Source organism: Haemorhous mexicanus, chromosome 5 (genome assembly GCF_027477595.1).
Source record: "Haemorhous mexicanus isolate bHaeMex1 chromosome 5, bHaeMex1.pri, whole genome shotgun sequence".
NCBI lineage: Eukaryota > Metazoa > Chordata > Aves > Passeriformes > Fringillidae > Haemorhous > Haemorhous mexicanus.
In genome coordinates this window covers 61,658,506-61,685,336 of record NC_082345.1, presented here as the reverse complement: position 1 = coordinate 61,685,336, position 26,831 = coordinate 61,658,506, and the positions used below count along the sequence as shown (strand labels likewise).

Below are 26,831 nucleotides of genomic sequence, written 5' to 3'. Positions count from 1 at the left end.
TTGTTATATTCCTTCCAAGAGACACTATCAAAACAATTGCATTTTGTGGTACAACAATGTTCATGTGACTATCATGACTTGCTCTCACTTAAAGGGCATTGATGATGCAAACCACAATGACACTGATAGCTCCACACTCATTCCCTGAATTCCTTAGAAGGAACAGAGCTAGCTCTTCACTGAGGAAATCAAGGGAAAGTCAGCAGTAATCACTTCGGTCTGTTACCTTCAATACTTCAAATATTTTCTCCCATCTTGAATGTTCCTAAAGACTTACAGCTGTTCTCTGCTATGTACAGAACTGCAATAATTTTTTGAAGACCCATTAAAGGCTGTCTCATTAGATAAGAAAGACTAAAACCCAGCTATCTGATCCTATTCTCTGATTTGGTGTATGCCTTTGGATGACTTACTGGGCATCATGAAGTGTAAAAGGACTCGAAGTGCTTCCAGTTGTACAGAGAGTGATTTTTCATGTTTCCTCATGGCTTTTACAACTTCTGATACTGCTACTGTCATTACATCCAGATGAGGGAAACTGAAAATATTTTTCATAAAATAAATAAAAAGAATGTATTTCCAAATTTTCCATGTATTTGTCCTTAATTAACACCGTGTGATAACCCTTTAGAACACTATACATCCGAAACATAAATTAAACTTTGGTACTTTTCTTCATCATAGCAAACTATTTTCATGCCATTCTATTAATTAAGTCAATGTAAATAACTGCATCCTAGCCAACAAGAAATTAATATTTAAAAAATGCTATTTTAATAATCAGAGGTTATTTTGTGGGAAATTTTTTATCTCTCAATGCAATTCAGTGCGGCTAAAAGAAGGGAAGACCACCCAGAGGTTGTCTATTTGAATCTCACTGCTCAAGAACCATGAAGGGAAGAACATGCAGCTCCCTACACACACCCACTCAGGCATTTGACTACAGGGCTTACCAAATTCCATGTCTGAAACAGGACTGCGAGTCTGTGGTCAATTTCACTACCAGTCAACAATTTAAATGTAATCACTCTTGGCACAGAATCTCAAAACTCTTCACCATGAAAGTGGACATGCATTTCTAATTGTATTACCTTCCTTCGAAAACATGATTCAGAATCCTGCAGGCACTTTCAACCATTTCAGGAGAATGTGGATGTTTCCTCATTATATCCAAAACATTCATATGTATGCCTTTTGCCAGTAGTGTCTTCCTAATATTTACTAAAACACAAAAGAGCAAGCATCCTATAAGTAAATCTTTCTTTCTGTGTAGTTCTCAAACACAACTTTGTTTCCCTCCTTTTTTTTCTCAATGTTTTTCCCTCATCAAACAGACATTATAGTATAAATTAAAATGGGAAACAATTTGAGCTGTAGCTGACTTATGTTTGCATAGCTTAATCAAACACCTTATAATTTCTGACTGTCTAGTAAGTTTCTATACATCTGCTATTTTTACTTAAGGTAAAGTTAACATACGGGAAGAAGAATGTATGGCCTCACTTATATTTTCAGAAAAGTTTAAGAATAAACTTTTTTCTTGTAATTGCATTCTGTGATCATGTAGGAAAGCTAGAGCTTAAAACTTAAAAAAAACCTTATAACTTCCAAAATGAAACTTAAAAAATGAACTTTTATTTATTAATTCTTTTTACTTTGTTAATTCACTTTTTGCAAATTCAAATATCCAAGCACATGTTGTAGCTATAACTGTAACTAATAAAAATTAGAACATTATTAAAATTTAATAATATTTATTAATGCTCTTTACTTTAATATGAATATTAATTAATATTTATTCATTATCTTTACTTTGTTAATTCACTTTTTGCAAATTCAAATATCCAAGCACATGTTGTAGCTGTAACTGTAACTAATAAATATTAGAACATTATTAAAATTATCATAGTAACTAGCACCAAATCTTGTTATTCCTAGTTCAGGACATCCATTTCAGATGGTTAGTTCAAGCAATACTGCATTATGCCAGAAAGTTTTACTAAGCTTCTTTATGTCTATCATTTCTGCTGTAAGCACATCCATTCAGGGGGAAAATAAAAATAATAATAATTAAAAAAAAAAATAAAAGAAGAAAAACTTGTTTTAGACTTCCAAAAGGAACCAGAGGCCCACTTGTCAGTAACATGTTATGAAAGTACCTGGTATATGACAATAGTATGGATACATTTATGAGATCCATTTCTCAATATAGATACATATTGATCTCATAAATAATTACAAAACCTTTTCTGTGTTAGGTTTTATGTACTTGGATGGCTCAATAAACTGGTGATAAAACAATGCTTTCTCACCTAGAGAATGGTAATTAAGTGCTAGGATTTTTCTTCCTATCTAGCCAGTGGTTTTCAATGTGCAGTCTGCAAACCACTTGAGGTCCATAACCATTTCAAAGGATTCTGTGAAAGTTATCTAATAAAAGCAGGCCAACTGTCAGTAGGCTTAAATACTCTACTCAGGGGTCCACATCTCCACTGAAAAATTTTGAGGGGGTCTGCAAATTGAAAAAAGTTAGGAAACCATGTTAGGGACACAATCAGGAGTAAAGCAATCTTGAAAACTGTCATGCACATGCTTAAGTTTCTACACAATTTGATCCACTGAAGTCAACAGGACTGTGTTAAGCAAGAAGGTGGTATTTGCTGGGCTGTGGTCCTTATTCATGTGGTCCTTATTCATTTTCAACAAATGTTGCTCTTGATGAAATTCAAACATGTGATAAATATTTAAACAAGCATACAAAGAGAGCAGTTTTTTTTTCATGTCTCCTGCTCCAAAAAGTAGCAATTGCAACACATAATGTGGCAGAGAGCTCTTCATTTCCTCATATTTTTTGATACCAGCCAACAGTAACTTTTTGAAAGCAAGGAATAAACTTCCTACTTATCACAACAACATAAAATTCAAATCACAGGGAGTACTGTATTCACTCAACAGTACACTACATTCTCTTTAATATTTTTGCAAAAACTTTCTGCTGAATGAGAAAGAAAAGATAATTAAAGTCCCTTACCATTTTGTTGTGACAAAATTGCCAAGGTACTAGCAGCAGCCTGAAACACTTCTTTTGAAGAGGAGTGCATCAGCATGGAGAGCATCACTGCTCTGTCTATTGGGAACCTTTCAGAGAGAAACAAATCACTGCACATTGACTGTATTACATAGTTACTTCATAACTGCAGTTCAGTTTCTTAAAGAGGTATTAAGTAACATCATGAAAATTTCAGGTGACTGCTCTTGGTCTCTAATGTATTTCCAGAGCAACAGCTGACAGAAAACCCTTTTTAACCTATGCAACTTTGTCTAGTCTGAGTCCCACTGAATTCCTTGGAACCATGCTTTCCAAGGGACCTGAGGTCCAGAAAGGGGTATGAACAGGTTTACAAAAATTGAGTGACTGAAATTTTAAGGAACTCTGAGAAATAGTTTAAGTAAAATGGAAATTTGTGTCTTGTCCATGCCCAGTAGATTCTCCCTAATGAAACAGCATTCCCTCTACAATGCCTTTTCATCTGTTTTGTGGGAAAATGAGCACTGCTTTTCTACACTCCTTACATGCTAAGTATCTTAATCTTGTCTGTTTTCCCAAAATTTCTTTATCCCTATGGCAACTGAAGACAAAATTCCTCATGAACTGTAAAAATTAGCTCTAATAGGCCTTTCTGAAAACACTAGCAGATTTTCCTGAGTCAAGGTTAGCACACTTTGGAAGAAACTTTCCCAGGTATGGTTGATCATCATGCATTTCATTTACTATAAAATTAAGCGTAATTAAAAAGTGACACATCAAATGGCTTAATAACAGGCACTCATGTTTTTTCATTTCCAAAAATCCAGTTTAAGACAACACTGACTGATTATCTCCATCTCCAATCTTCTCATGAAGGTTGCGTTGATACAGAAACAGATTTTTCAAAGCCCAGCACGCAGCCTCCTAAATATAAACCAAGACAAAAAGATTAAGAAAATATACCTCTAGAAGATTAAAAATATATGAAAAAACTGATATAGTTTGACTGCTTTTCAGTTCACAAAAGAGGTACAAGGCACTTTATGTAGAAAGAACAAAATGTGCACTGTAACATTCTTTATAGCTCAGATAGGCCCAAGTTACAAACATGTGTGACAGTCTCATTATTCAATCTGCGTTTTGACATCTATTTTAGGACAAGATTATTTCTTCTGCTGATGGGCCTGTGTTTGACTGTTAGATACAAAAGAGGTATGTAAACAACAATCTTTGCATGGCCAAAGTTTCAGGTATAAGCCTCATCTTAACTACCTAAATTTGATCTGAAGAAGTAAAACCTCTTAAGACGAACAAAGAAAGGTAAGAAAGGTAAGATTTATTTTAAATCTAACCCAGACATTACAGCCTTTCTTTTGTCTGAGGATATAGATGAGAAAAGCATGTTTCTAAACATTTTATTTAATACATAATACAGTCTTTCCATACTCCCATCACTCATAATTTCTCACCAGCACATCTGTATTTTTTCGGTGCAGTTCTAATGCTCTGTAACACGCTTCCAACCAGCATAACTTTTCTTCCTCCTCCTCTTCTTTCCTTTCCTCTAAGTCCCGGTTTAAGAATATTGTTTCAGCTGCAAATATAAAATATTTACAATAAATTCTTACTGTGAAAACAAAACACCTATGTCTTAACCTTTCTGTAGTCATACAGGCACTCACACTGGCAATGTGTGAAAATCAGCAGGAAGATAAGCCTTTTCTGGGAAGGGAGAAATCTTTTGCTATAAACTCTGAGACAGACTTGAGAAACGTCTTCAAGTTTATAAAGGGAGTGAAAAATTTAAGTGTAGTGTAGTGAATGTCACATAGTTACAGATCAGACCAGGCTTTGGCTCCAAAAAGACCTGCATGTACCTCTTTTTGTTGTGTATTTACATACTGAATACCACAGACATAAAGTATAACTGTGAATCATTTGCATGGAACCACTTATTACAGAGCCATCTACACTCAGAAGCAATGCTGTTTAAAATAAATGCAAATTGCAGTTGCTAAGAGAGAAATAGCTCATAAAGTGCAACAGAATTTGAAATTTATAATTTTCAACCTGTGATTTTTCAGCAATTAAGGCAAAGAAAGAAATACCAACACTGAGCATAATATCTGAGGCATAATGGAATGTGCACTGATATCTAATCTTTGCTATTTTGGGGACTCTTAAACAGCATTTCTACTGACTTTTATATGGAACAATTACAAGGACAAAGAGGATCAGATTCTTAGCTTTTTCCCACTAACTAACTAATTTCTGTCTGAACGGTACTCAAGAAAAAGTTTACGTCTTTTAATTGATTGCAGAACTCAAGCACAAGCATTGATTTGTTGCTATCAACTGCCACAATAGGTCAGAGTACTGTCATACCTGGCAAACACAACATCAAATCAGTATTATCACTGGAGACTTTATGTTAAGAAGGGATTATCCAAAATTTGTCTATGAATAAACAGTTTGCTCTGTTCAGATTAGTCAACATAACTTACCAGCTCTGAACACGGTGTAGATGTTGGGCATGTGATATGAACACAGACTTATCATAGTGAAACAGCAAACTGTAATCATGTAGGAAATCCAGCTTTGTTCAAGCTTTGTCCTGCCTGAGTCTTTTGTGTTAAAGAAATTGAGTTTGAAATTATTACAGGAAATTACTAGAGTGAAAAAATTAACAAGTAGACAAACATTTACTCACTTAGAAGAGCTAAACAACTGAGAGCTGCAGCTTGTAACTTTGCATTTTCAGGATATGTTGTAACAGCCTTCACAATGACTTCTGGAACCTTATGTAATACAAGGATATTGAAAAAATTTCCTGAAACCAGATAAGATATCAAATTAATACAAACACATATCTAGAGCTTTACAAGCATTTAACATAAATTTCTCAGCACCCAATGCACAAACTTTTAAACAAATGCTGTTTTTCTTACTACAGGGCTTGACATCAAAATTTTATTTGTGGAAAGAAGAGGTTAGGGAAAAAAATAGTTGGGATCTACATTCTTTGTGGGCCTTTTTGAATTTTTTTTTTTTTACAAGAGGCAGAAGTTTAATGCAAAATGAAACACACACTGTCATCAAAATAAGAAAAATACAATTGGTATACCACTTGCAGACTTCCTGCCAGGAAGCAAATGCAGTCCTGGTCCTGAATTCCTGCAATGATTTGATTTATCTCTGACACAAGTAATTTAACCCTAGTTTACTCTCTGGTTTTGCCCTCCTCATTAAATAAATCAAGGCCAGCATTATAAATATAGAATAGAGTCCTTCTGGAACAGATGATACCCTTTGGTTAATAAATAGATTTAAAGCATAACAATTATTCTAAGTTGTACAGTATTTTGTATTATAGGCTAAATATAAGGCACTCTCCAAAAAGCAAGAAAATTCAAATAACTTCCTTGTTTGGAAGTATTATGCAGAAAATAATGGACCAACACTCTGTCAAATATGGTTTCATAGCTTTGACTTCTATTTAGATATTCAATTTCATTTAAATCTTGATAAGCAAAAATGAGAATCAGAGTTGTAATGTGAAAGATCAGTTCTGGGGTCATGTTATATCAGCATCCCTGTTTCTTAACATATTTTAATGGAAAAGGTATGCTTGTGTAAATGCATTACTTACCTAAAGAAATTAATAAACCTAGGCTATGTGATGAGTAGTTCTGTTGGACTTGGGCTGGCCAAACAGGTATCAGCCAGTTAAAATTCCAAAGACAGTCAAATCTAGGATAGCCATTACCAGATTAGCAAGAATGCATGATGATTTTGGAAGCTAGTACATGCTAACTTCACCATTTCACTGCCAGTTAACATGGGTTTAAGAAGACAGTGTCCATCAGAATAATCTGGGAAACAACACTAGCTATTCATACGAAAATCTTCCAGACCATTTCCAGGAGCACCTAACAATTTTACATCTGTTCCCATAATTGCATGGTGCTGTGAACACTTCTTCCATAATTCTACTAAAGCAGCTCTTTATTAAGATGAAGGGCTCAAAGAAGAAATGGATCTTGTGGCTGCTTTTCCTCCACTCTTCGTTGTTGGTCAGCATAAACACATGGCAAACATCTGATTGAAACCAGGCTGGTTGCCCTCACAGCAAGATCAAGGCCTGTCAACCAAGCTGCTGTGTCCCCACAAGTGCTTGGTTTCTCTGCCTATCTTCAGTCAGCCTTGCACAGCAAACTGTTCAAGGTCAGCATCACCGCTTGCCAAAGAAACTGGGCAATTACCACCTCAGCAGCCATCACATTTCCTTAAAAATCTTATCTGGTTTTCTGAAGGGGAATGGGAAATTCTAGGTTGCACTCAGATCTGATCTGTATTTTCTACCATATCTGCATGAAGAAGTGGAAGCAGATGGTGAAAAGATGGGACCAACTTTATTATGGGGAGTCATGCACTGGTACCAGCATCTGTAGTAGCTTCAGACCACCACCTGCAAAAATTGGGAAGTCTAACTCTTAATGAAGAAAAGCCAGCCATGGAGTGAGGGCTGCTCAGACAGCTGCTCACAGTGGGCTTGCATCCAGCAGGGGGAAAAATATATTTATTTTTATTTTAACTTCCTATTACATAGTTCTTGGCAAGTGCTCAAGTGTATTTATTACAGTTGCAAATGTGAGAGCTGCTAAGAGGCACAACTTTTTGCCACTGACATAATTTCTCTTAATGTGACACCAGCCCTTTTTAGCCCAGACAACCAAAGTACTTTTGCTCAAGTCAAGTCCAAAACCCAGTGATTCATTCACTGCTGCAGCAGAGGGGGGCCCCAAGACAGGCATCATCACTATCAGGAATGCAGCACAGGTCTCTGAAGATAAATGCACTGCAAGGAAGAAAGCTAGAGTTTTACAGAATACTTTTCAACTAATTCTCTAGCACCAGTTGTTTCTCACACATTCACCACTGGCACTTCAAAAAATGAAATCTCTAAGCAATTTTCTTCTTTTCTATAGAGAATCAGACCTACTGATTTCCCATTCTCCTACTGTGCTTCTCACCCTTTTTTGTCTCATTAATTCCCCCTAACTGGAGTCTTTCATGGCAGCTGCTCATTGTTGCTTACATTTACCACATAAGGACACCATATTGCCTGTGGTCAGGGTCATCATTAGACACAAGGGTCTATGCACCACCCTGAGGATGTACTGGAATGGCAGCTGCTGTCTGTAAACACTCCCAGTTAACTCCAACTCTTACATAGTCTGAATAAGCTGACTTTACATAAACAACTTTGTGAACTTACCCAATGTAAGCTTGTGCAACAAACAGCAACTCACTTCCTGAACTGTTTCACTGCTTGGGAAACTTTTCATCATTTCCACTATAACATTGTAGCAGCGAACATTTCCCGACATGAGCACTTCAACATTGCTGGCTGAAGAAAGAAACAGAAACAAAAACTGCTTCTTAAGACAGAGGAAAAAAAGTTGACTGGATTCTAATTCAGACTTTAGCTAAATAGATTTATTTAGGGAAGTGTGACTATATTGCAATTTTTACCTTGCATCTTGAAACAAAGGTGGCTTTATTTCTTGATATGGTTATAAAATGATGATGAACATTTGGAAACTATTCATTAAAACAATGCTTTCTCACCTAGAGAATGGTAATTGACTGCTAGGATTTTTCTTCCTATCTAGCCAATGGCTTTAAATGTGCAGTCAAAATTCGGATTAACACTTCTAGTTTTTTCTCATTCTGTATCAGGCCATGTAACAGAAACCTCCTCCCAAACTAATCTTAGGTAGTTTTTTACTTAAATGTGAATAAGCTGTTTTATAAATACTATATCAATCTTATAAATGGTGTTTCTACCATGATTGTAACCAAGCACACATTTTACAATATTTCAGTAATATTCCCAGTGGCATAAAATTAAGAAAAAAATTTTTGACATTTTTTTTCCCATTAAATTTATTCTGCAGTAACTTATTTGATTTAATAATGTATTTCTGAGTTTCCTTCTTTTTTTAGGGGGAAAGTTAGGAAGTTATTATTCTCATACAAATTAGTTCTACTGTACACCTGTTGTTCAGTACCTGAGGGCACTGAAATTTTCATCTAATGTTCCTGCAATATTTTGAAAGCTGTTGCACACCCTGTATTTCACAGAATCACAGAAGATTGACATTGGAAGCAACAGCTAAAAGGTCACTGTGTCCAACCCACACGTTCAAGCAGGGCTGCCTACAGCAGGTTGTCCAGATGGCCTCTGAGTATTTCCAAGGATAGAAACTTCACAGCCCCTCCAAGAAAACTGTGCCAGAGCTTGGTCACTCTCACCCTGTTTACTTTTTATTCCTCAGGCCAGATACAGAAACCAACAGGGCAATCACATGAGCCCATGCAAAGACAGAATGTATCCATTCCAACTGAGGACAGAGTGATCGTACATATAGTGATTTCAGGCAAAACAGCATCATGGTAGTTAAAATACAGTGTATTAAAATATCCTTGTAGTATTCTATCCAGGGTATGAGACAGGATATGAACCCAAAAATCTTGGCCAAAATCCTGGCCCAAATGAACGAAAGGGAGTCCTGTCACCATTTCAAGGGAGTTAGCATTACTCTGCTGACTCTATAAATTTTCTTAATTGTTCTTTCAACAGCTTGGCTTCCCTGGATACAACATAAGAGTAATATTCACAACTGCATTATTAAAGATAATTACCCTTTTTAAAAGAGCAGCAAATCTTTAAAATTATACATCTCTAAAAACTAAATCATGACAACCTACTGGATGAAAAAGCAAGCTCTGAGTGGGAAGCATTTCTGAAGCACTCTATTTGATAGTGAAGGAAGGTATCTTTCACAATGCTTTATTAGGACAGCCATTTATCAAGTCATTCTCAACTGAAAACACACATTCCACAAAACAGTACTGCATCATTCCACAGTAAGTTATGATTTCAAAGGTGATACTTATGAATATAGTAAAACAGTCAGATGATTCCAAAATTGATCTCTACAGTGATGGCATAATGAACTGCATGTTAAAATCTGCACTATCCAAGCAATGGCACATCTGTAGTGAGTCGCCACATCCCAGAACAAGGTAGAGAAAAAGAGGTGAAACAGATCTCATTTAATCTTAACCACCAAAACTTGGTCATCCAGCTTCTCTCAGCAATTGATGATGACACCTGAGCACTCTGTATGGCGGTTCATCCCAGCTGGTTTAGGGTTAGGTAAATTTCCTCTTCAGGTGACTGTTCCTCCGTACTAAACAGAGCCTGGCTGGCTCCCTATGCCTGCCATTTAGATGGGTAACATTCTGTGATTCACCACTCCACTTTGGAGGACAGTCAGCAGCAAAGCATTTTTCTCGTGCCACAAATACTACTGAGATTAAAGAGTTCTTGTACACCCTTATCCTACAATTTCTTATTACATGAGCCAGAACCAAGTCCAAGTATGTATTAATGAAAGGCATAGCGAGGTACTCACTCAGAATAGAGACTTGCACCTCAGGGTATGGGGAGACATTTGCTATTGGATAAGTTACAGTGTGTACCTAACACTGAACTACCTTCTCCATGGTGGCCTTAAAGGAATATATTTTGTTGAGTTCTTGAGGGATGTGATCAACCAAGAGTATGAATACCAGCTTTGCACACTCATGTGCAGGTAGTCTCTGTTCCTTTGGCTGTTTTCAATCTTTCATATTAGAAATGACAGTATTAAATACCTACTTTAGAGCAGGTCTTTTTTATGCCTTCTCTTGTTACACTTTGTATAACTATTTACTGTTTTGAACAGGACTTAAAATCTGGCATCCTCCTCCCTAGAAAACAGCAGTAATTTTTGGGCTAGGGTAAAATTATTTCTTTCTCAGGGGGTATACTAAACTTTTTAAATATTAACTGGAACAGCAAGAATTTTAAGGAACAGGAACTAGACAGCTTGGAGTCTGATGAAATGTGGGACACTTCAGTCTAGTTCTTGTTCAGTGGGCACTCATGGGGTGAGCACAGTTCCTATAGAGCCAGACAGGATGTACAAGCAAGGCTTTGTAAGTAAACACATTTGCAGAAGGTACAACATTATGCACCTCATGAAAGACACAGAGAGCAGAACCCTGTTCTCTGCTTTCCTAAATTTGTCAGCAGGAAGCTGACAAAACCTGCCTCTGTGTCAACAAGATCAGATTGCTGTCAACAAATTGACCCAAATCATCAAACACATTCTCAGGATCTGATTTTGCATAGAACAGGGATTGCTGCTACTGGAAGAAGAGAGATAACAAAGACCTTTTTTTCCAGTCTTACTGCACAACACCTGAGGACACTGTAAGACTACCACATGCACAGTGCTACCAATGCTTGCCATTGCAGCCACCACTCAATGACCACAGCAGGTGTGTGAACTCAGATATTTTTTCCCAGGCCTGGCCACTGAATTTGCACAGGCAATTTTCCTTTGTGGGACAGACTTTGCCAAGAATATTCTTTACCTGTGACCCGAACTCACTGAAGATTTATTTAGTCAATAAACATATCTTATTTTTCAAGTAATAGAAGATGACAGGGCAGGGTCTTGAAACTTCAGTCTCTACAACCATGACAAGCATCTCTGCTACCACTTACTCCAAGTGGAAGAAAATATCTTTCTGTTACTTAGGAAAGATTTATGGTTAAATATAATAAATAGCACGTTTAAAACAAAAGGGTATTTCCCAAAGAAAACGGGAAGGTGATTTGTCTGGCAACTCCCAACCAGTTCTCAATGTTTTTTTCCAATCACACAAAGATTACTTTTTACAATTACAGAAAGCAAGAATTGATGCACACTGTGGGAGAAAAGGAATTGAAAATAACTTCTAATACTTACGTGGACCAGCTAAGGAATGTAATGAATAAAGTGCAGGAAGAATCACCTCTTCTTTCTCTGGAAACTCTTTAAATACTTTCAGTATGATCATATGATCTTTGCTTTCAACAAATTCAGTCAGCTGCTCTTCTGGAACTAAAATGAAAGGCAAGAGATACAGTATGTTTTGAGGAAATAATTTTTATCCTGGTGCATCATGAGAAAAGACAACTGTTTTTATCAAGTTTCCTTGTATTTATTCTCTATGTTTCACAGAAAGTAAAGTACTCTCCATACACATAGTCTTCCATGATTATGGCTTCTTTAATTAAAAACTGAGCCACTTTATAAGCACCTTTTTCTAGCTTACACTTTACGTAATTGAGTTCTGACTTTTAAATGCTACCTTGTGAATCTGTATTTCAGAAGTCTTTTAGCCTTTTTCAAAGAATGCTAGTCCAAATGAAGTTTCCACAGATAGTCCAAAACAAGACAGTATATAAGTGAGGGAAAAGCTAAGCATACAGTGGAAAAAAAAAAAAATAAAATTAGGGAATGCCATTTTGCATACTCTGATTTTATTTAATGTGTTTGGGTTTTTTTTGGTTTTTTTATTTATAATGGACTTTTTTCCATAAAGCCACACTTTAATAATATCCTACCTTAATGGCTTAAGGTTTTTCCCTTCCTGGCCCCTGTTATTCATACTGACATAACTGTGTGGCTGTGCAATGACACAGATAAGAGAACAGACCCAGGATGAGAAAGAGCACCTCTTAAATTTCACAAACAGAATTGTTTTCTGAATCTGGTTAAAGATAAGGTTATGCAAAACTGACATAACAAAAACTGACAAGGTGGCACATAGGTAGAGAAAACAAGGCAGGAGCATCCTAGGAACTTGTCACATTGGTGCTGCCATCAAGAAGAAGGTATGCAAGTCTGTATCTCAGCCAGATCTGTGAAAATCTGGCACTTACAAAAAACATGCACAGAAAACATAGGAAATTCAGACTGTTATGGAGACTGAAGAGAAAATATAGCAGGGCAAAAGTATTTAGGGACAGGAAGAGGAAAGGGAACAGAGAAGATTATTCCAAGCACACAGGTGGGAGAAACACTTAAAAAACAATATAGAATGGTGCCAAAAAGAACCAATCTGAAGAACTGAAGATTATCTTGAAACAAAAGAGTACAGCAGAGTGATAGCATTTCTCAATATTTATTTTGAATCAAAGAAACTCAATTCAAAGCAAGGGGATTACAACAAGGGGACTTCTGGCTGTAACATGCACAATTCTTGAGGTTTCTGCAAAAAATTAATACAAGGTGACTTCATCTTTCAGAATAATATGGGAATGTTGTATGGATACATGATGACCTTTTAGCACTGTCAGGGTAAAAAGCAGAAAAAAGTATTCTTCCAAAGTACAAACATTTGTTTGATTTTAGAACTGTTCATGTTACTAAAATTTACCAGTCTTAAATACGCAACCCTGTTTTTGAAAATTAAAATCAAATGTCACTATTCTTTATTCCAGTTACTGACCAACATTAAATCCCATCTTTTCAGTTAACTCTGGAGTTAGAAATGAAGGGACATTTTTATTTTTTAAAAGATGTCATATTCATTGCTCTAATTTATAGAATTTGTGATATTTCTTGGAAAGTCTGCTTTGTGCTAGCTCATTTAAGAACAGACATAATCCACAAATCCAATCTGGAATGCAAAAACTATTGCCTTTAAATTAATATCTGTCATCCCTCCCAGTCTATACATTTTTCTAATATCATTAACTAGGAGATAAAATACCTTTCTCAAAAAGTTTGTGTAACGCTTTACATCCATGCTGCTGGATCTCTTCATTTTTAGGGAAGGTGTGCATGGCATTAAATACCAAGGAAAACACATCCACCTCTTCTTCCAAGAGCAGGAAAGCAATTATGTCTGAACAGCAGAAGAGATTACATGTTGCACTGATTATTTCTCAATATTTTCATTGGAACACCATAAAATTCAAAATTCTTTAATACTGTCCCTAAAGCTTACTCTGACAGTTCAAATCCAGTTTTGTATAACCCATGACAAAGTTATCTCTAAAGGTAGCATTTACAATAGTACTGATGTTCTAAAGCTTTACTACCAAAAGACAGTTCATACTTACCTGCTTAAAAAAAGGTTCAAAATAGCACTCTTATTATTTTGTATACATTAAAAATGACAAGTGACTTCATGGAGTAAAACAGAGAGAAAAATCCAGTCTGCCATGTACAATCACACACTTTGAATCAGCTCTGTGTTTTAAAGGCTTAGATGAAATAGGAAAGTAAAACACACAATACCTGACATGAGGAGTAGATTTAATGCTTTTAGTCCTATTACTGAAAGATTTATATTTCCTTTGTGGACTGTAAGCATTTTAAGAATCTGCCTAAAAATTAAAGACAAAAAAAAAAGGGGGGGGAAAAAAGAGTTATATCTAAAGAAATATTGACACATACAAATTTTTATCAAACATTTACTTTGAAAACAGAAGTAGTTATAGAAATTAGCAAAACATTAAAAAGATCTCATGTAATTCTAAAAAACCTTTTATTTCAGTTTATATTTTTTCAAGTTACCAATGAAGTGATATTAGAATTTCAACTACGATCACAGTTCATTAAAACACTGATGTATAACTTATCCAATTTACTTTTTAGTCAGTTATATGAACTAATTCTGCAGGGTCATTTAGGAGGTGGTTACCCTGCAGAGCACTGGTGTGTGGAGCATCACAGAGTGAGGACAGGACAGCACTGCTCTGCTTGCAGCAAGAGCTCAGTTACACTGAACAGGCAAGGGTTTGGTGGAAGAGAAGCAGCAGCTTCCCAGCTGAAGAACTTGAACAGCATCTTGATGAATTTTACCCTATGTTTCAGCCCTACAGCACTTACATGATGCTGGACAAACCACTAAAAAGAAACATTTCCTAAACTTCCAGTTGCACTCTGTGTACTTTCTGTAAGTCTGTTCTGACTTGTTAAAAAAAGAGCCAAACAATGCCAAGTACTGCAAAATTCAGGTCATGTATCAAACTGGGCACAGAAGAATCAGTAGATGTTTTCAACATACTTTACTCAAATTACTATCTGTAAAATAGTGACTAAAAATCTGCAACACCTCTTAAAAAAAAATTAAAGCATTGATACCACACTGAATGAAGCTTATATCAAAATGGGGGGGGGATGTAATTAAAAACTAAATTAAAATGCACAGACTTACACACAAAAAAACTAAAGAAAATTTTTTTTTTTTACTTTTCCTTATTTTAGAGAGCTTGATTCTGCAATTTTAATAATCTTCACATGTGAATCTTTGCATATATAATATCTAATCAAAATAGACTGTGCAGTAGTTGTAATGCTTCAGTTGATATTCTTGACCTGTCTTGAAAAACATAAGCAACACTTGAAGTTTCATCCAAATTTCATGCCCTAGCCCTGGCAGTGATGTTGTTTGCCTTGCTGAAGTCTAAATTTACAAGCTGGAATGAATCACTGTTTTCACTTCATACTATGATGCTGCAAGTTTCTCTCTCCTCTGTTGTAGCACTAGCATTGTAGCTATGATGACCAAAGCAGACACGAGGGGCAAAATCTGATGAGAGGTATAACACCAGTTATAGGCATAACATCCACTTTCCAAATTTACTTTCAGAGAATTCCCTCCTCTATGTTCTCCCATTTCAAGTATAACCAAGAAGGATGTAAACCTTTCTAAACTTCTTCTGCTGTAGGAAAGTTCAACAAAAGACATTACAAAAAATCTCAAGAAGTCTTTAACCTTGTGGAAATAATGCAAATACACTGAAGGAAATTCTCTTTCTCTTCACAGTGATAGCAACTATTTAATTATTTATTACACTTTCAAAAACACCTAAATCAAGAGAAACTACCATTTGTGAACATAACTGCAGTGAAGTCAAGTTGAATCATAGCTGAGAGACAAAAGAAAGAAATGCTTTTTCTAGTTTAATATTCCTATTCTCCCAAAATAGTTACACACACAAAAGGAAAAATCTCCTGAAAAAAAAAATTACTTTTTCTTCTCTATTGTAACTGTTTCCTGCCTTGCTGTAAACAGCATGTACTCATTATGGTGTTGATTCACATAGTACAATCCATGCTCAAGGAGCATGAGACATAATTTAGCTGGCCTGCTCTGCCTTTGGCACTGACAGAAATGCCTGGGCCCACTCCCCCACTCAGCCTCTCCACAGCAAGGAAAACTGTCAACAAGTCAGACAGCGATACAAAGTTGGCTAAAATATCGGTATTGAGAAGGAACCATGTACAGCAGTGCTATCATCAGATCTTAAGAGAAGTTTGAGTTTGAAAAGGATGCCTTCTTTCCCAGAAAGTAATTTTTCTGGGACCTGAGAATGAGCAGCAGTATCTCCAGCTCTCAAGATAACTTTCAGTCAATTAACAAGGTTTTAAGCTGCCAAAGAAATTGTAACCAGCATGTGCAGTTTCAGCTCAGTTATTTCTTGCTCATGAAAATCAACCCAAATCACTTTTGCTTTCCAACAAAAACTGCCAACACATCTTTCAAGGGAGTTAATTCCCCTATTTACCACGTATTCTATACTATAAAACAAATTCCCACAAAATCAAAATGCATCTTCACGCTATTTTTCAACAGCAACCTTTCCAAGGAAGGGTGTGGTAAGGACTGTGGAGGCAGATTCACGGGATTATAAGGCTGCTGTCATTATCAGCCCTGAAGGCAGCAGTCTGTCCAAGAGTGAGAACACCTAACCAAGCCCCCAAACCAACCCTCATGTGCATTGTGCCTACATCTACAATTAGCATTTGTGCTACTGGGCAACATTTGAGCCAACCTGTGTGGGTGTTCATCCCATCTAAACACAGACATCCAGAAAACACTTGCTTAGGCTTCCTTTGACAGTTGATGGACGAGAGCTGAGCAAGTCCAAACCACAATTTGCTCAATTTACCAAAAAGACAGAACAAACCATCCCTTCTGAAGGTAACTGTATCCACTGAATTCACAGGTAGTTGAGGTGATCAGTGTAAATACTTTAGACAATAATAACAGGTGTGACAAAACCTCCTCTTCTTGATTTATACTGCTTTAGGCTTGTGGATATAATTCCTCACATTTGAAAAAAACACACACAAACATCCAGGTAATACTGCATCTGCCAAATGTGTCTCTACACATTTTTTTTAATGCATAAGTGGAATTTTCTATATTTCAGTTTGGGCCTTTTGCTTCTCATTCTGTCATTGAGTGTCACTAAAAAAGGCCTGGCTCAATCTCCTTTACTTTCTGCACCAGGTATTGAATACATGGATAAGATCCCTCTATGTGCCATGTTCTGAAGGGTGAAGAAATGCACCAAAAAAACTGATGTAATAATTTTATATATTTCATTGCATATATATGCTGCCAAAATGACCAAGCATTCTGGCAGACTTTTTGTATATAAAATACTTACTGGTGAACACCCAGTACTTCCCAGTCCTTCCCAACATCCTTAGGAGCTATGTTTTGTAGAGTACTTGGACAAATTTCTATTAATTTACAAAGAAGTGACCAGCCCATCTGTAAAACAAAAATGCAGCTATTTTAGAATAGGTATTCTGATTGGAACTTCTACATTGTCTTCTAATATCCTTGGCTTTTGCAAGACAGCTGTTCTGTTACCTAGCTGAATCACTAAGGGAAAATTAATTAACACAAGACAAATGGCATGGAAAGTTAAAAGATGGAAGTAAAACATATGCTAATGATTCTGATTGCATTGCTTGCAGGAACACATCACTCTCAGTCTGCTTCAGCACTGCTTGAGGATAAAGGGCACACAATTAAATGAATTGCTGACAGAGAGAAAGATATGATGTGACCCATACTATGTTATCATTGGCCAGGGAAAACCCCTACACTATTGCGGGTGTATTTTTTTGAAGAATGTGTGTTTTTGTAAGAACTTGTTATTTAATTGCAAATTGTAAGGACAAAGTATAGCTTTTTAAAGGCCTTCAATGCTTTAAATGGGGATGAGATACATAGACAATTACTATACATTTCATATTCTTGCCATCAACCCTCAGTAGTGTGTTCTTTCAAAATGTAATGAAGGCAGCAGAAGTTTTGAGATCATAAGGAGTGAAAGACAACTAAACCAAATGTATTTGTTCTTAATAACTACTTATTTCATCCACTGCAAATTCTTTGACTTTCAAACATCTGTAAATAATGCCAAAAGCTAAAAATGCTCCTCTTTGATCTTCTTTTTTGGAGAAATCTGCTCTCTTATGAATTTTTACAGGCTGATATGACTGAATAGGCTGCAGTATGGAAGCAGTAAGCAAAATCTGTACAAAGAAACAACTGATGAAAGAAAATCCCTCTGTATTGAACGAAAAGTAGTGAACTGTGAAATGTCAAAAGTCAAGATGAAGCAGATTTTACAGAAAGGCATTATAACAAGGCATGTGAGTTTCCTTGGCCCATAAGTAAATAAAAAGGTGGAAGCAGGCCTCTGTGCTTTAAGAATAGAGTCAAGGCAGAAGATAATATGTCACAAAGACTCTATACAAAACTGGATCACGTTTTCACAGAAGAGTTATGTAAAGCAAAAAGGTCAAGATGGGACAGCCAACAACAGGAATGTAAATGGCTACCTCCAAAGAGTTTAACAGCAAAGTTCATATAAAGTGCATGATCCCTAACCCTGCAATCAGTAAGACTAGAGACATGGAATTACAAGCCTGGTAGTGCAGAGTCACCCACAGGAACAGCATAAACTTGAATTTAGACAGCTTTCCTGACAGCTTTGTAGAGTGTGCAAAAGGTGCTGCAGCTCCCTGGGGACCAGAATTCCACTTCTGTCTTTCACATACTTGGTTGCAGTGAGAGCACAGCCCATATCTGCATTATTTTGTTTCTGTTTCAGTTTAGATTTGCAGAAACAAACATTTTAAGCCAATTATAACCTTAATGTCTGCAGATTGAGCTTGTCTATGAGCCAGTTTCCATACATTTCTTTTCCTTGGATAGCAAGCTGCCTTGCCCTGCATGAGACTACAAATCACTTCCTATGGACATTCGGGGTGGTCTGTGTAACTGAGTCCTAATTAAATGTAGGTACAGTGAATAGTCTTAGTAACCATCAGTCCAAGATGAAGATATATAATTCCTTAATTTTCCATATTCCACCAAGCAAAATAGAGTTTATTGGTGACAGTCAATCAGGTACAAATTTCAAAAACATTGTAGAGGTGACTATCAATTGATAAACTGCTTGTTCTTATAAAATTTAAAATCTGATGAAAACTTGCTTAATTACTTTAGAAAATTCCTTTCTGTATTAACTGTTTCTGATGAATTTTATATTCCCATTGAACATTTTTCTTTGGATTGTGAGGACTCCAGGTATTGACAAACATTTATCAGAACTTTGGATCCAGAGAAGACCAATGGAAACATCTGACCTGCTGATATGTGGTCTATTTTACAACATTAAAATCACAACCTGAGGTAACAGAGAGCTTATTAGCTGTTTGAAGATTAAGTAAGAAAGCAAGAGTCTTTTAAAAAACAGAAATCCTGAAGGTTACAAGGAAGGGAAATAAAGCAAAAGATTATGTTGTTATAAAGACTTAAACAGGTCCCTAGATACAGAAACAGCTGGTAGCAGCAATTAAACTCATTATTTTTAAATCTGACCCTTTTTGTTGCTAGCACACAATTAATTTATATTACATTAGGTGCCACCATCTACGTAAGACAATACAGCTCTGCTGACTGCTCTTTACTCAAGTGCACTCATATTTTGCTCTAGAGTTTCTAAGCTGCTCCAATCATTGCCAGAGAAACTGCAGAAAACTACCCCATTTACTTAAAGACATATATTTTACTTACAGGAACTACTGGCTTTCCACACCAGTACCTTCCTATTGCTGAAGGAGCTTGCAGGGTTTATGCCTGCAGTCTGACTTGGGCCAGACTTGCAATATTGACCTACTAAATTAACACTGTACAAGTTAGTGGAGCAGCATCTAGGGTTCCAACATCAACCCACAATGCTTTGTAACCAGTTAAGGAGGGGAGGCGAAGAAAATTCTCACTTCAGGTATGTCTCTGACTGTCTTTATTCTCTTACGTGAGTCAATTTTTTTACAATGCCAAATCAGGACCTCATTACTTCACCACCACTGTAAAGTGAGAATTTATTCACAAAGATTACAAATAGCAGTGAATGAAGCAAGAAGACAGAGATCTACTTACATAGTGTGAATGTTTGTAAACATCAGAATTGAATGTGAAAGAAGAGCTGCTCAAGATATTTTATGAAGAATGGGATTTGAGCTTTGCACTGGCTGTGAATTTCCCACTACAACACAACATAGTAATGCAAAGGAGGTCCAGAACTTCTGAACTGAAACACTGTATGACTGCAAATGTAGGCAGGTAGAAGATTAAAATTAATTTTAAAATTCTGCATTAGAATGAAGTATTTTAAAAGAGTTAAAATGAAAGTTAATCACTGTCTTCTTTATGCAATTCTGAGAGTCTTGTGCTATCATTTCACACCTACTTCTTGTTATGATTGATGTTTTAATTCCAAGTTTAGACTTCTGGGCAGAGGTTTTATAAACTAATGAGCTTTATCTTGAAAAAAATCTGCTGCTTCATATTCATACTGCTTAATAATTTAAAAAAAAAAAGCATCAAGTGAGTTGCACAGAAATCTGTAGTTTATAAACATCCTCTATGCATAGCATAGTCAGATATTTAATATATGCCTGCCAGGAAGGAGCTGCATTGTATGACAAGTCTGGCAGCTGTACTATAAGTATAACATCAAATTGTGCAAGTGCCACACCTAGTCCAAATGGGCCAATGTTAAATTACAGGAGCAGGTAGGCAGAACCTTAAATTGCAGAACTTACTCTTGGCTAAAATATTCCCCTGTCTTTAAAAAACTGTGCTAGCACAAGTCTCAAGGATATGGCTACACATATACAAATTCATAGTATAAAATCATGCTTTTCAGAAGTTTGTCTAGCCATGGCAAAATTCAATATGGACACGTCAAAATTACATTAGATAACACTGGTAATTTAGAACCCTACATTACACAGTATTCACATGGCTTAATTTTTATTTTCTCTTTCGCCTCCTTCTGCCGGTAAAAACAGAGACGCAGCCAGTGGCGTCTGCAATAAGTTGGAATGCTTGGTCCCTTTAAATGCCAGCAGTGACAGCGCCCTTCTAGAGCTCAGAGCACTTCAGGAAGCGGCCCAGGAGACACACGGCAAGTTAAGGAAAAATCAACAAGCGGAACAACAACTTTTATCCCGGGAAGGGCCCGGCGCTCGCTCGCTCATCCCGCGGAGCGCAGCCGGAGCGGGGCAGCGGCCCCGGCCCCGGTCCCGCCCGGCCCCTGACCTGCTGCACGCCCGCCGCTCCCGGGTACAGATCCACCACCAGCAGCAGGGGCACGTGGACGTTTTTGCCGCTGAAGAGCCGGGGAGCTGTGAGGGGACAGAGACAGACGGAGAGACCGCGTTAGCGACCGGCGGCGGGCGGGACAGGGCAAGGCAGGGCAGGGCAGGGCGCTCACCGCTCTGCCGGGCCGCCAGCTCCAGCAGGTCGCTCAGGGTCTGCACCAGCGTCTCCAGCCGCTTCCTCTCCTGGACGTTCTGGAGCCGGACGACCAGCTTCCTCAGGGCTTGTTCCTCCCCCGCCACCGCCTCCCCGTCCTCGGGGCCGCCGCTGGCCATGGCCGAGCCGCTGCCCTCTCTGTGCCCATCCGCCGGTCGGCGGGACGAGCGCAGGGCTGGGCTGCGCGGAGCGGGCCTGTCCCGCTGCTACAGCCCCGCAGTGCCGCCGCCCGGCCGCCGTCACCCGGCCCTCCCGAGCCGCCCCCGCCGCGGCCTCCGGCCCCTCCCACGGCGCCGCTCCATGGACACGGCCAAGGACCGGCCCCCGCGGGCGGGCGGCCCCCGGTAACCCCTGGGAAACGCCCGAGGGCCTCGCGCAAGCGCCCGGCAAGTAGAACAGACCCGCGGGCAGCTCCCCCTCACAGTGATTGACGAAAGAGCTGCCCAATGGAGCTGCCGAGCTGGACCCCGGTCCGCCCAGCAGCGCCTCGCTGTAAAAACCGGCCAAGGGGAGCTGTGGAACGGGTGATTTTGGTTTTCGGGTTGGGTGTGCTTTGGGCGGCGAGGGTCTGTGGCCCTGTGGGATACCTACACTGGGGCAGTCTGTTCCTGAAAGGCTGAACCCTGTGGAAGGGTGTGGAGTTGAGCCTTGGAAGAAGGGAGGGGTGAGGTGAAGGTGTTTAAAGACTTCATTTCCATCTCTAATTGCCCTACTCTAATTTGTTTGGCAATAAACTGATTTACCCCAGTTGAGTCTGTTTTGCCTGTAATGGTGATTGGTGAGTGATCTCTTCTTGTCCTTATCTTGACCCGTGAGCCTTTTACAATGTTTTCTCTTCCTCCTCTAGATAAGAACCTGAGCTAGAGAGTGGCTTTGCTGAGAAGCTGGTACCCGGTGGGGTCAACCCACTACAGTCCTTTTTGGCCCCCACCACATTACTCTTGCCTGAAACCAGATGTCTGAAATTTTCAGTGTGTATCTTCTGTGCACCTTGATAGTAAATATTGTGTAGTTGAAGTCTCTTCTTGTTCCAGCTCACAGCTGGCTCGAAATCCTGGATCACTTTAGTTCCTTCAGTAAATAATTTGTTGCATTTGTAGATTCCTGAACTAGAGAGCTTGAGCCTGAGTTAGTGTTTCCTCCTCTTTCCACTTATGTTGGCAAAGAGTAAAAAAACTGTGCTAGTGTTTCTGATGTTCCTGAAGAAATACAGGAACTAACTTCTAGAGATCAGGTGTCTCAAACACTGATCTTCCAACATGTCTCCCAAGGTTCGTTCCTCTGCAGGTAGCAGTTCTTGGAGTGCTGGTTGGAGAGGATGCCAGCTTCTGCTAAGTCTCAGGAAGTCTGGTAGAGTTTGGTAAAACTCTTCTGAAGCATACTAATTCGTTAGACAAGAGGAGAATTGAAAGAATGAGGTAGTCTTGGTAAGCATCTATATTGTAGTTTTCCTGGATTTTTCTAGCAAAATACAATGAACATACATTAATATCTTCACCAGTATGAATGGGAAGAATGGGTTCAAATTCAAAACCTGAAAGTTTAGGTTGAATACTAGGAAAAAAGTCTTTACTGTGGGGGTGGTGAGGCACTCTAATAGGCTGCCTGGGAAAGTTATTGATGTCCCATCCCTGGGGATGCTCAAAGCCAGGTTGGATGGGCCTCTGAGCAACCTGGTCTAGTGGAAAGTACCCCAGCCCACAGTGGGAAAGTTGGAATGAGGTGGTCTTCAAAGTCCCCTTCCAACCCAAACCATTTTAGGATCTGTAGAAGTGATTAGAGATTGTGACTGTGCTGTCTTGTGTTGATGTCTGGCAGGAAAATTGAGGTCTGGTAGTAAAGTGTAGTTCTCTGAATGTCATTCTTAGCATGAGAAAAGGGCAAAAGACTTTACCTCTGGAGCACCTCTTAAATGTTTTTCTGCTCTGGAAGTTTCATGTATTTCTGACCTCATTCTAATGTTCCATCAGTGAGAGTGGATGGCTTTCATGAAGACCACAACAAAAGGCCCCAGAACTTTAACTAATTTAAACAATTTGTTCTTTATCTGTTGGGTCTCAGTGTGTCCATTCCACAGCTTCTGTTATCTATCAGCTGTAGTGTGTTGTGTTGGTGTATGCACATAGTTTGAAAATACTGTACAAAGTCACAGAATCAACGGCGTTGGAGAAGACCTTTGAGACCATTGAGTCCAACCTACCACTAGCTCCACCTTTTCAACTAGACCATGGCACTAAGTGTCACATCAAGGCTTTTTGTTTTAAACACCTCCTTTAAAAGCACAGGGACTCCATTTCTTTTTGGCCACAGGCTGAAATTCCACATCATACAGTCTTCTGGTTTGATTTAGCAATTTCCATGGCCTCATCATCCAATGTATAATGCATATTGTTATATTTTCTTGAAATCAGTGTAATATATGAATAGAGGATGCCTTGACCACTAGAGAAACTAAGTGACCACAATGTTAGATTTGACTGTATTTGGCTGTAACAAAACTGTATTTTGTTTTAGCTCCATGCAGAAGTTGATTGGGATAGGAGCTTCTGTTGGAATAAGGCTGCAAATGGGACTCCAAAGGAAGGGGCAAGCTGCTAGAGAACACATTAGAAGACCCTCAAGAACTTTTTTTTCTGAGTTATGGCCCATGTCTGGGCCTGTCTCATCCCATTCCTAGGATTTGTTTTAGAAATGAAATCCAGTTTGGAGCTCCAGGTTGATTTGGGTTGTTAAGGGGCCATTTTCGCCTTCTGTTCTCAGTCATCTCTAATGCTTCATCTGAAAATCATTTTCTTGTCTTGGGCCCATTTCCCTCTCTTGTCAACACACATTTTCAAGTTTGGAATAAAATTTTCTGCTACATGTTTTAATTCACTCTGTCCTTGATATTATCCATCTCTGCTTGGCTTTTGCTATCAGCTGTGTAGCAGGTCAGTCATTATTTCATCCTTCCTAGCTTTGGTGCTGACACTGATTTAAATGTTCTGTGGTGCTGATAGGGTGAGATATCTAGATGCAGAGAGGGATTCTGGGTCAGCTGTGAAAGGACTGTATGTTGCAGTGTGATACAAGTACTTTTCAGAACTGAAACTTCATCTTTTTGACAGGAGAGGGAGGCTGTGTACAAGGAAAGACTGTAGGCTGTTGTTTCTGTGTTGCTGGGAAGGAAGGTGTTTTTATGGAACAGTTCCTTTCCCTGAATCCTTGCCAGTTCAGCTGGGCTTTTGGGGGGCTGAACTCTCTTTGGGTTTTCTTTTTGTTTGGTTTTGTGGGAAGGAATGTATGTGAGAGTGAGTTTGGGTTTTTGTGGGGGAGGTTCTGAATGGTTTTTTTGTTTAGTTTTGTTTTCTGAGGGTTTTTTGTTGTTATTGTTTGTTTTTGTTGGGTTTTTTCCTTCTTCCTGCTCTCCCATTATTTTATTTGCAGTGCTTTACACCACCTGGTAAGCCTGCAGAAGCTGTATTAGGTATTGCCTGGGGACTCTCCTTTGCAAGCTATTTCTGACAGAGAGCAATGTCAGTCAGGTCCATTTTTTCACATTCAGTTTTGTCTCATCATGCTTCCCCCAGAGAGGAGAATGAAAATTTAATTACACGAGACTTTATAACCACCTTTTTTTGGTTTTGAAATCTGCTTTGAAGAGCCCATGCATATTTATCACTGAAGGTATAATACTCTGAATAAATATTCTTTCCATTGTTGCATCTCCATTCTGTGTGTTTTAACCCTGCAGCTGGAGAGGGGCTGATGTTAATTTGAATGACAGAAAGTGCTCAGACAGAGCCTGTTCAGAAGTGATATGACAGTTATTTGATTTACCCCTGGACAAAATGCTGATAAATGGTCCCTCTGCTTTTATGTCGTAACCAGCAGGGGCTCTGTGGTATTAATGAATTCATTGCTTCAGAAAACAGTGGCAGAGCAGGTATTCTGCCTCAACCTTTTCAGCTCTCATTTTAGCTATCAGGGATTTAAATTTTGAAAAGATTAAGTACTGTGCATAGGCACATACTTATCCACTGCTCTCTGTAAGTGAAGGTGCATCATCTCCACAGCTTCCAAATGGATGGGCTCGGGCAGGCCCTCTCTTTGCTGGCTAGGGAACTGGCTGATGGCTGGGCCCAGAGAGTGGTGCTGAATGCTGATACATCCAGGTGGTGGCTGGTCACAAGGGATGTTCCCCAGGGGTCAGTATTTGGATCAGCCCTGTCTAATACCTTTATCAATGATCTGCACTAGGCGATCAAGCGCTTCCTGTCAGTTTGTGACAAGTTGGCACCAAAGTGGAAGTGTTGATCTTCTGAGGGTGGGAAGGCTCTGCAGAGGACACTGGACAGGCTGGACAGAATTGCTGGGCCAAGAACAATTGTGTGAGGTTCCACAAGGTCAAGTGCTGAGTCCTGCGCCTTGGTCTCAACAGTGGAGTGCTGAAGGCTGGGGCAGAGTGTTTGGAGATCTAGCCAGTGGAAAAGGCCCTGGGGGTACTGGTCAACAGCAGCTGGACATGAGCCAGTGTATGCCCAAGTGGCCAAGAAAGCCAATGGTATCCTGGCCTGGATCAGAAATATTGTGACCAGCAGGACCAGGGCAGTGATTGCCCTGTACTCAGCCCTGGTGAGGCTGCACCTCAAATCCTGTATTCAGTTTTGGGCCTCTCACTGCAAGAAAGACACTGAGGTGCTGGAGTGTGTCCAGAGAAGGACAGTGAAGCTGGTGGAGGGTCTGGAGCACAAGTCTTATGAGGAGCAGCTGAGGGAGCTGGGGGTGTTCAGCCTGGAGAAAAGAGAGCTCAGGGGAAACCTTATTGATCTCTACAACTGCCTGAAAGGAGGCTGTAGCTAGGTGGGGGTCAATGTCTTCTCCCAACTAGCAAGTGATAGAACAAGAGGAAATGTCTTCAAGTTGTGTGAGTGGAGGTTTAGATGTTAAATTAGAAAAATTTCTTCCCTGAAAGGGTTGTCCAAGCCCTGGAATGGGCAGTCCAGGGAAGTGATTAATTCACTATCCCTGGGGATATTTAAAAGACATGTTGATGTGGCCCTTAGGGCCATGGTTAATGGTGGACTTGGCAGGGCTGGGTTAATGATTGAACTCAAGAGTTTTAAAATACTTTTCCACTCTAAATGATTCTATGAAATGTACCTTTCTGAAAGCAGGTGCTCTACTTGCCTTTCAAAAATATTTTCATTAATAAGTATTTAAGTGTAACAAAAGTAAAATTTGATTTAAAGAAATTGTGCATATGTTAAATTGGGCTGACACCTAGTGGTGGGAA

The 26,831-nt window shown here is 38.8% G+C and overlaps 1 protein-coding gene across 1 annotated transcript in view; it reads right to left on the bottom strand.

The window, feature by feature from the left end:
• The window catches only part of LRRK2 (leucine rich repeat kinase 2), a 64,141-nt gene extending 41,949 nt beyond the window's left edge, over positions 1-22,192 (bottom strand). Inside the window, exons 1-13 of the mRNA XM_059847329.1 lie at positions 21,516-22,192; positions 21,341-21,426; positions 17,382-17,488; positions 14,218-14,306; positions 13,688-13,822; positions 11,896-12,030; positions 8,307-8,438; positions 5,739-5,858; positions 4,498-4,622; positions 3,873-3,952; positions 3,032-3,138; positions 1,092-1,221; positions 414-538 (exon numbers count right to left, since the gene is read on the bottom strand). Coding sequence (XP_059703312.1) covers positions 414-538; positions 1,092-1,221; positions 3,032-3,138; positions 3,873-3,952; positions 4,498-4,622; positions 5,739-5,858; positions 8,307-8,438; positions 11,896-12,030; positions 13,688-13,822; positions 14,218-14,306; positions 17,382-17,488; positions 21,341-21,426; positions 21,516-21,675 — 1,531 coding nt within the window. The 5' untranslated portion in view covers positions 21,676-22,192. The remainder of the gene's footprint in view (positions 1-413; positions 539-1,091; positions 1,222-3,031; positions 3,139-3,872; positions 3,953-4,497; positions 4,623-5,738; positions 5,859-8,306; positions 8,439-11,895; positions 12,031-13,687; positions 13,823-14,217; positions 14,307-17,381; positions 17,489-21,340; positions 21,427-21,515) is intronic.
• Between the last annotated feature and the right edge of the window lie 4,639 nt (positions 22,193-26,831).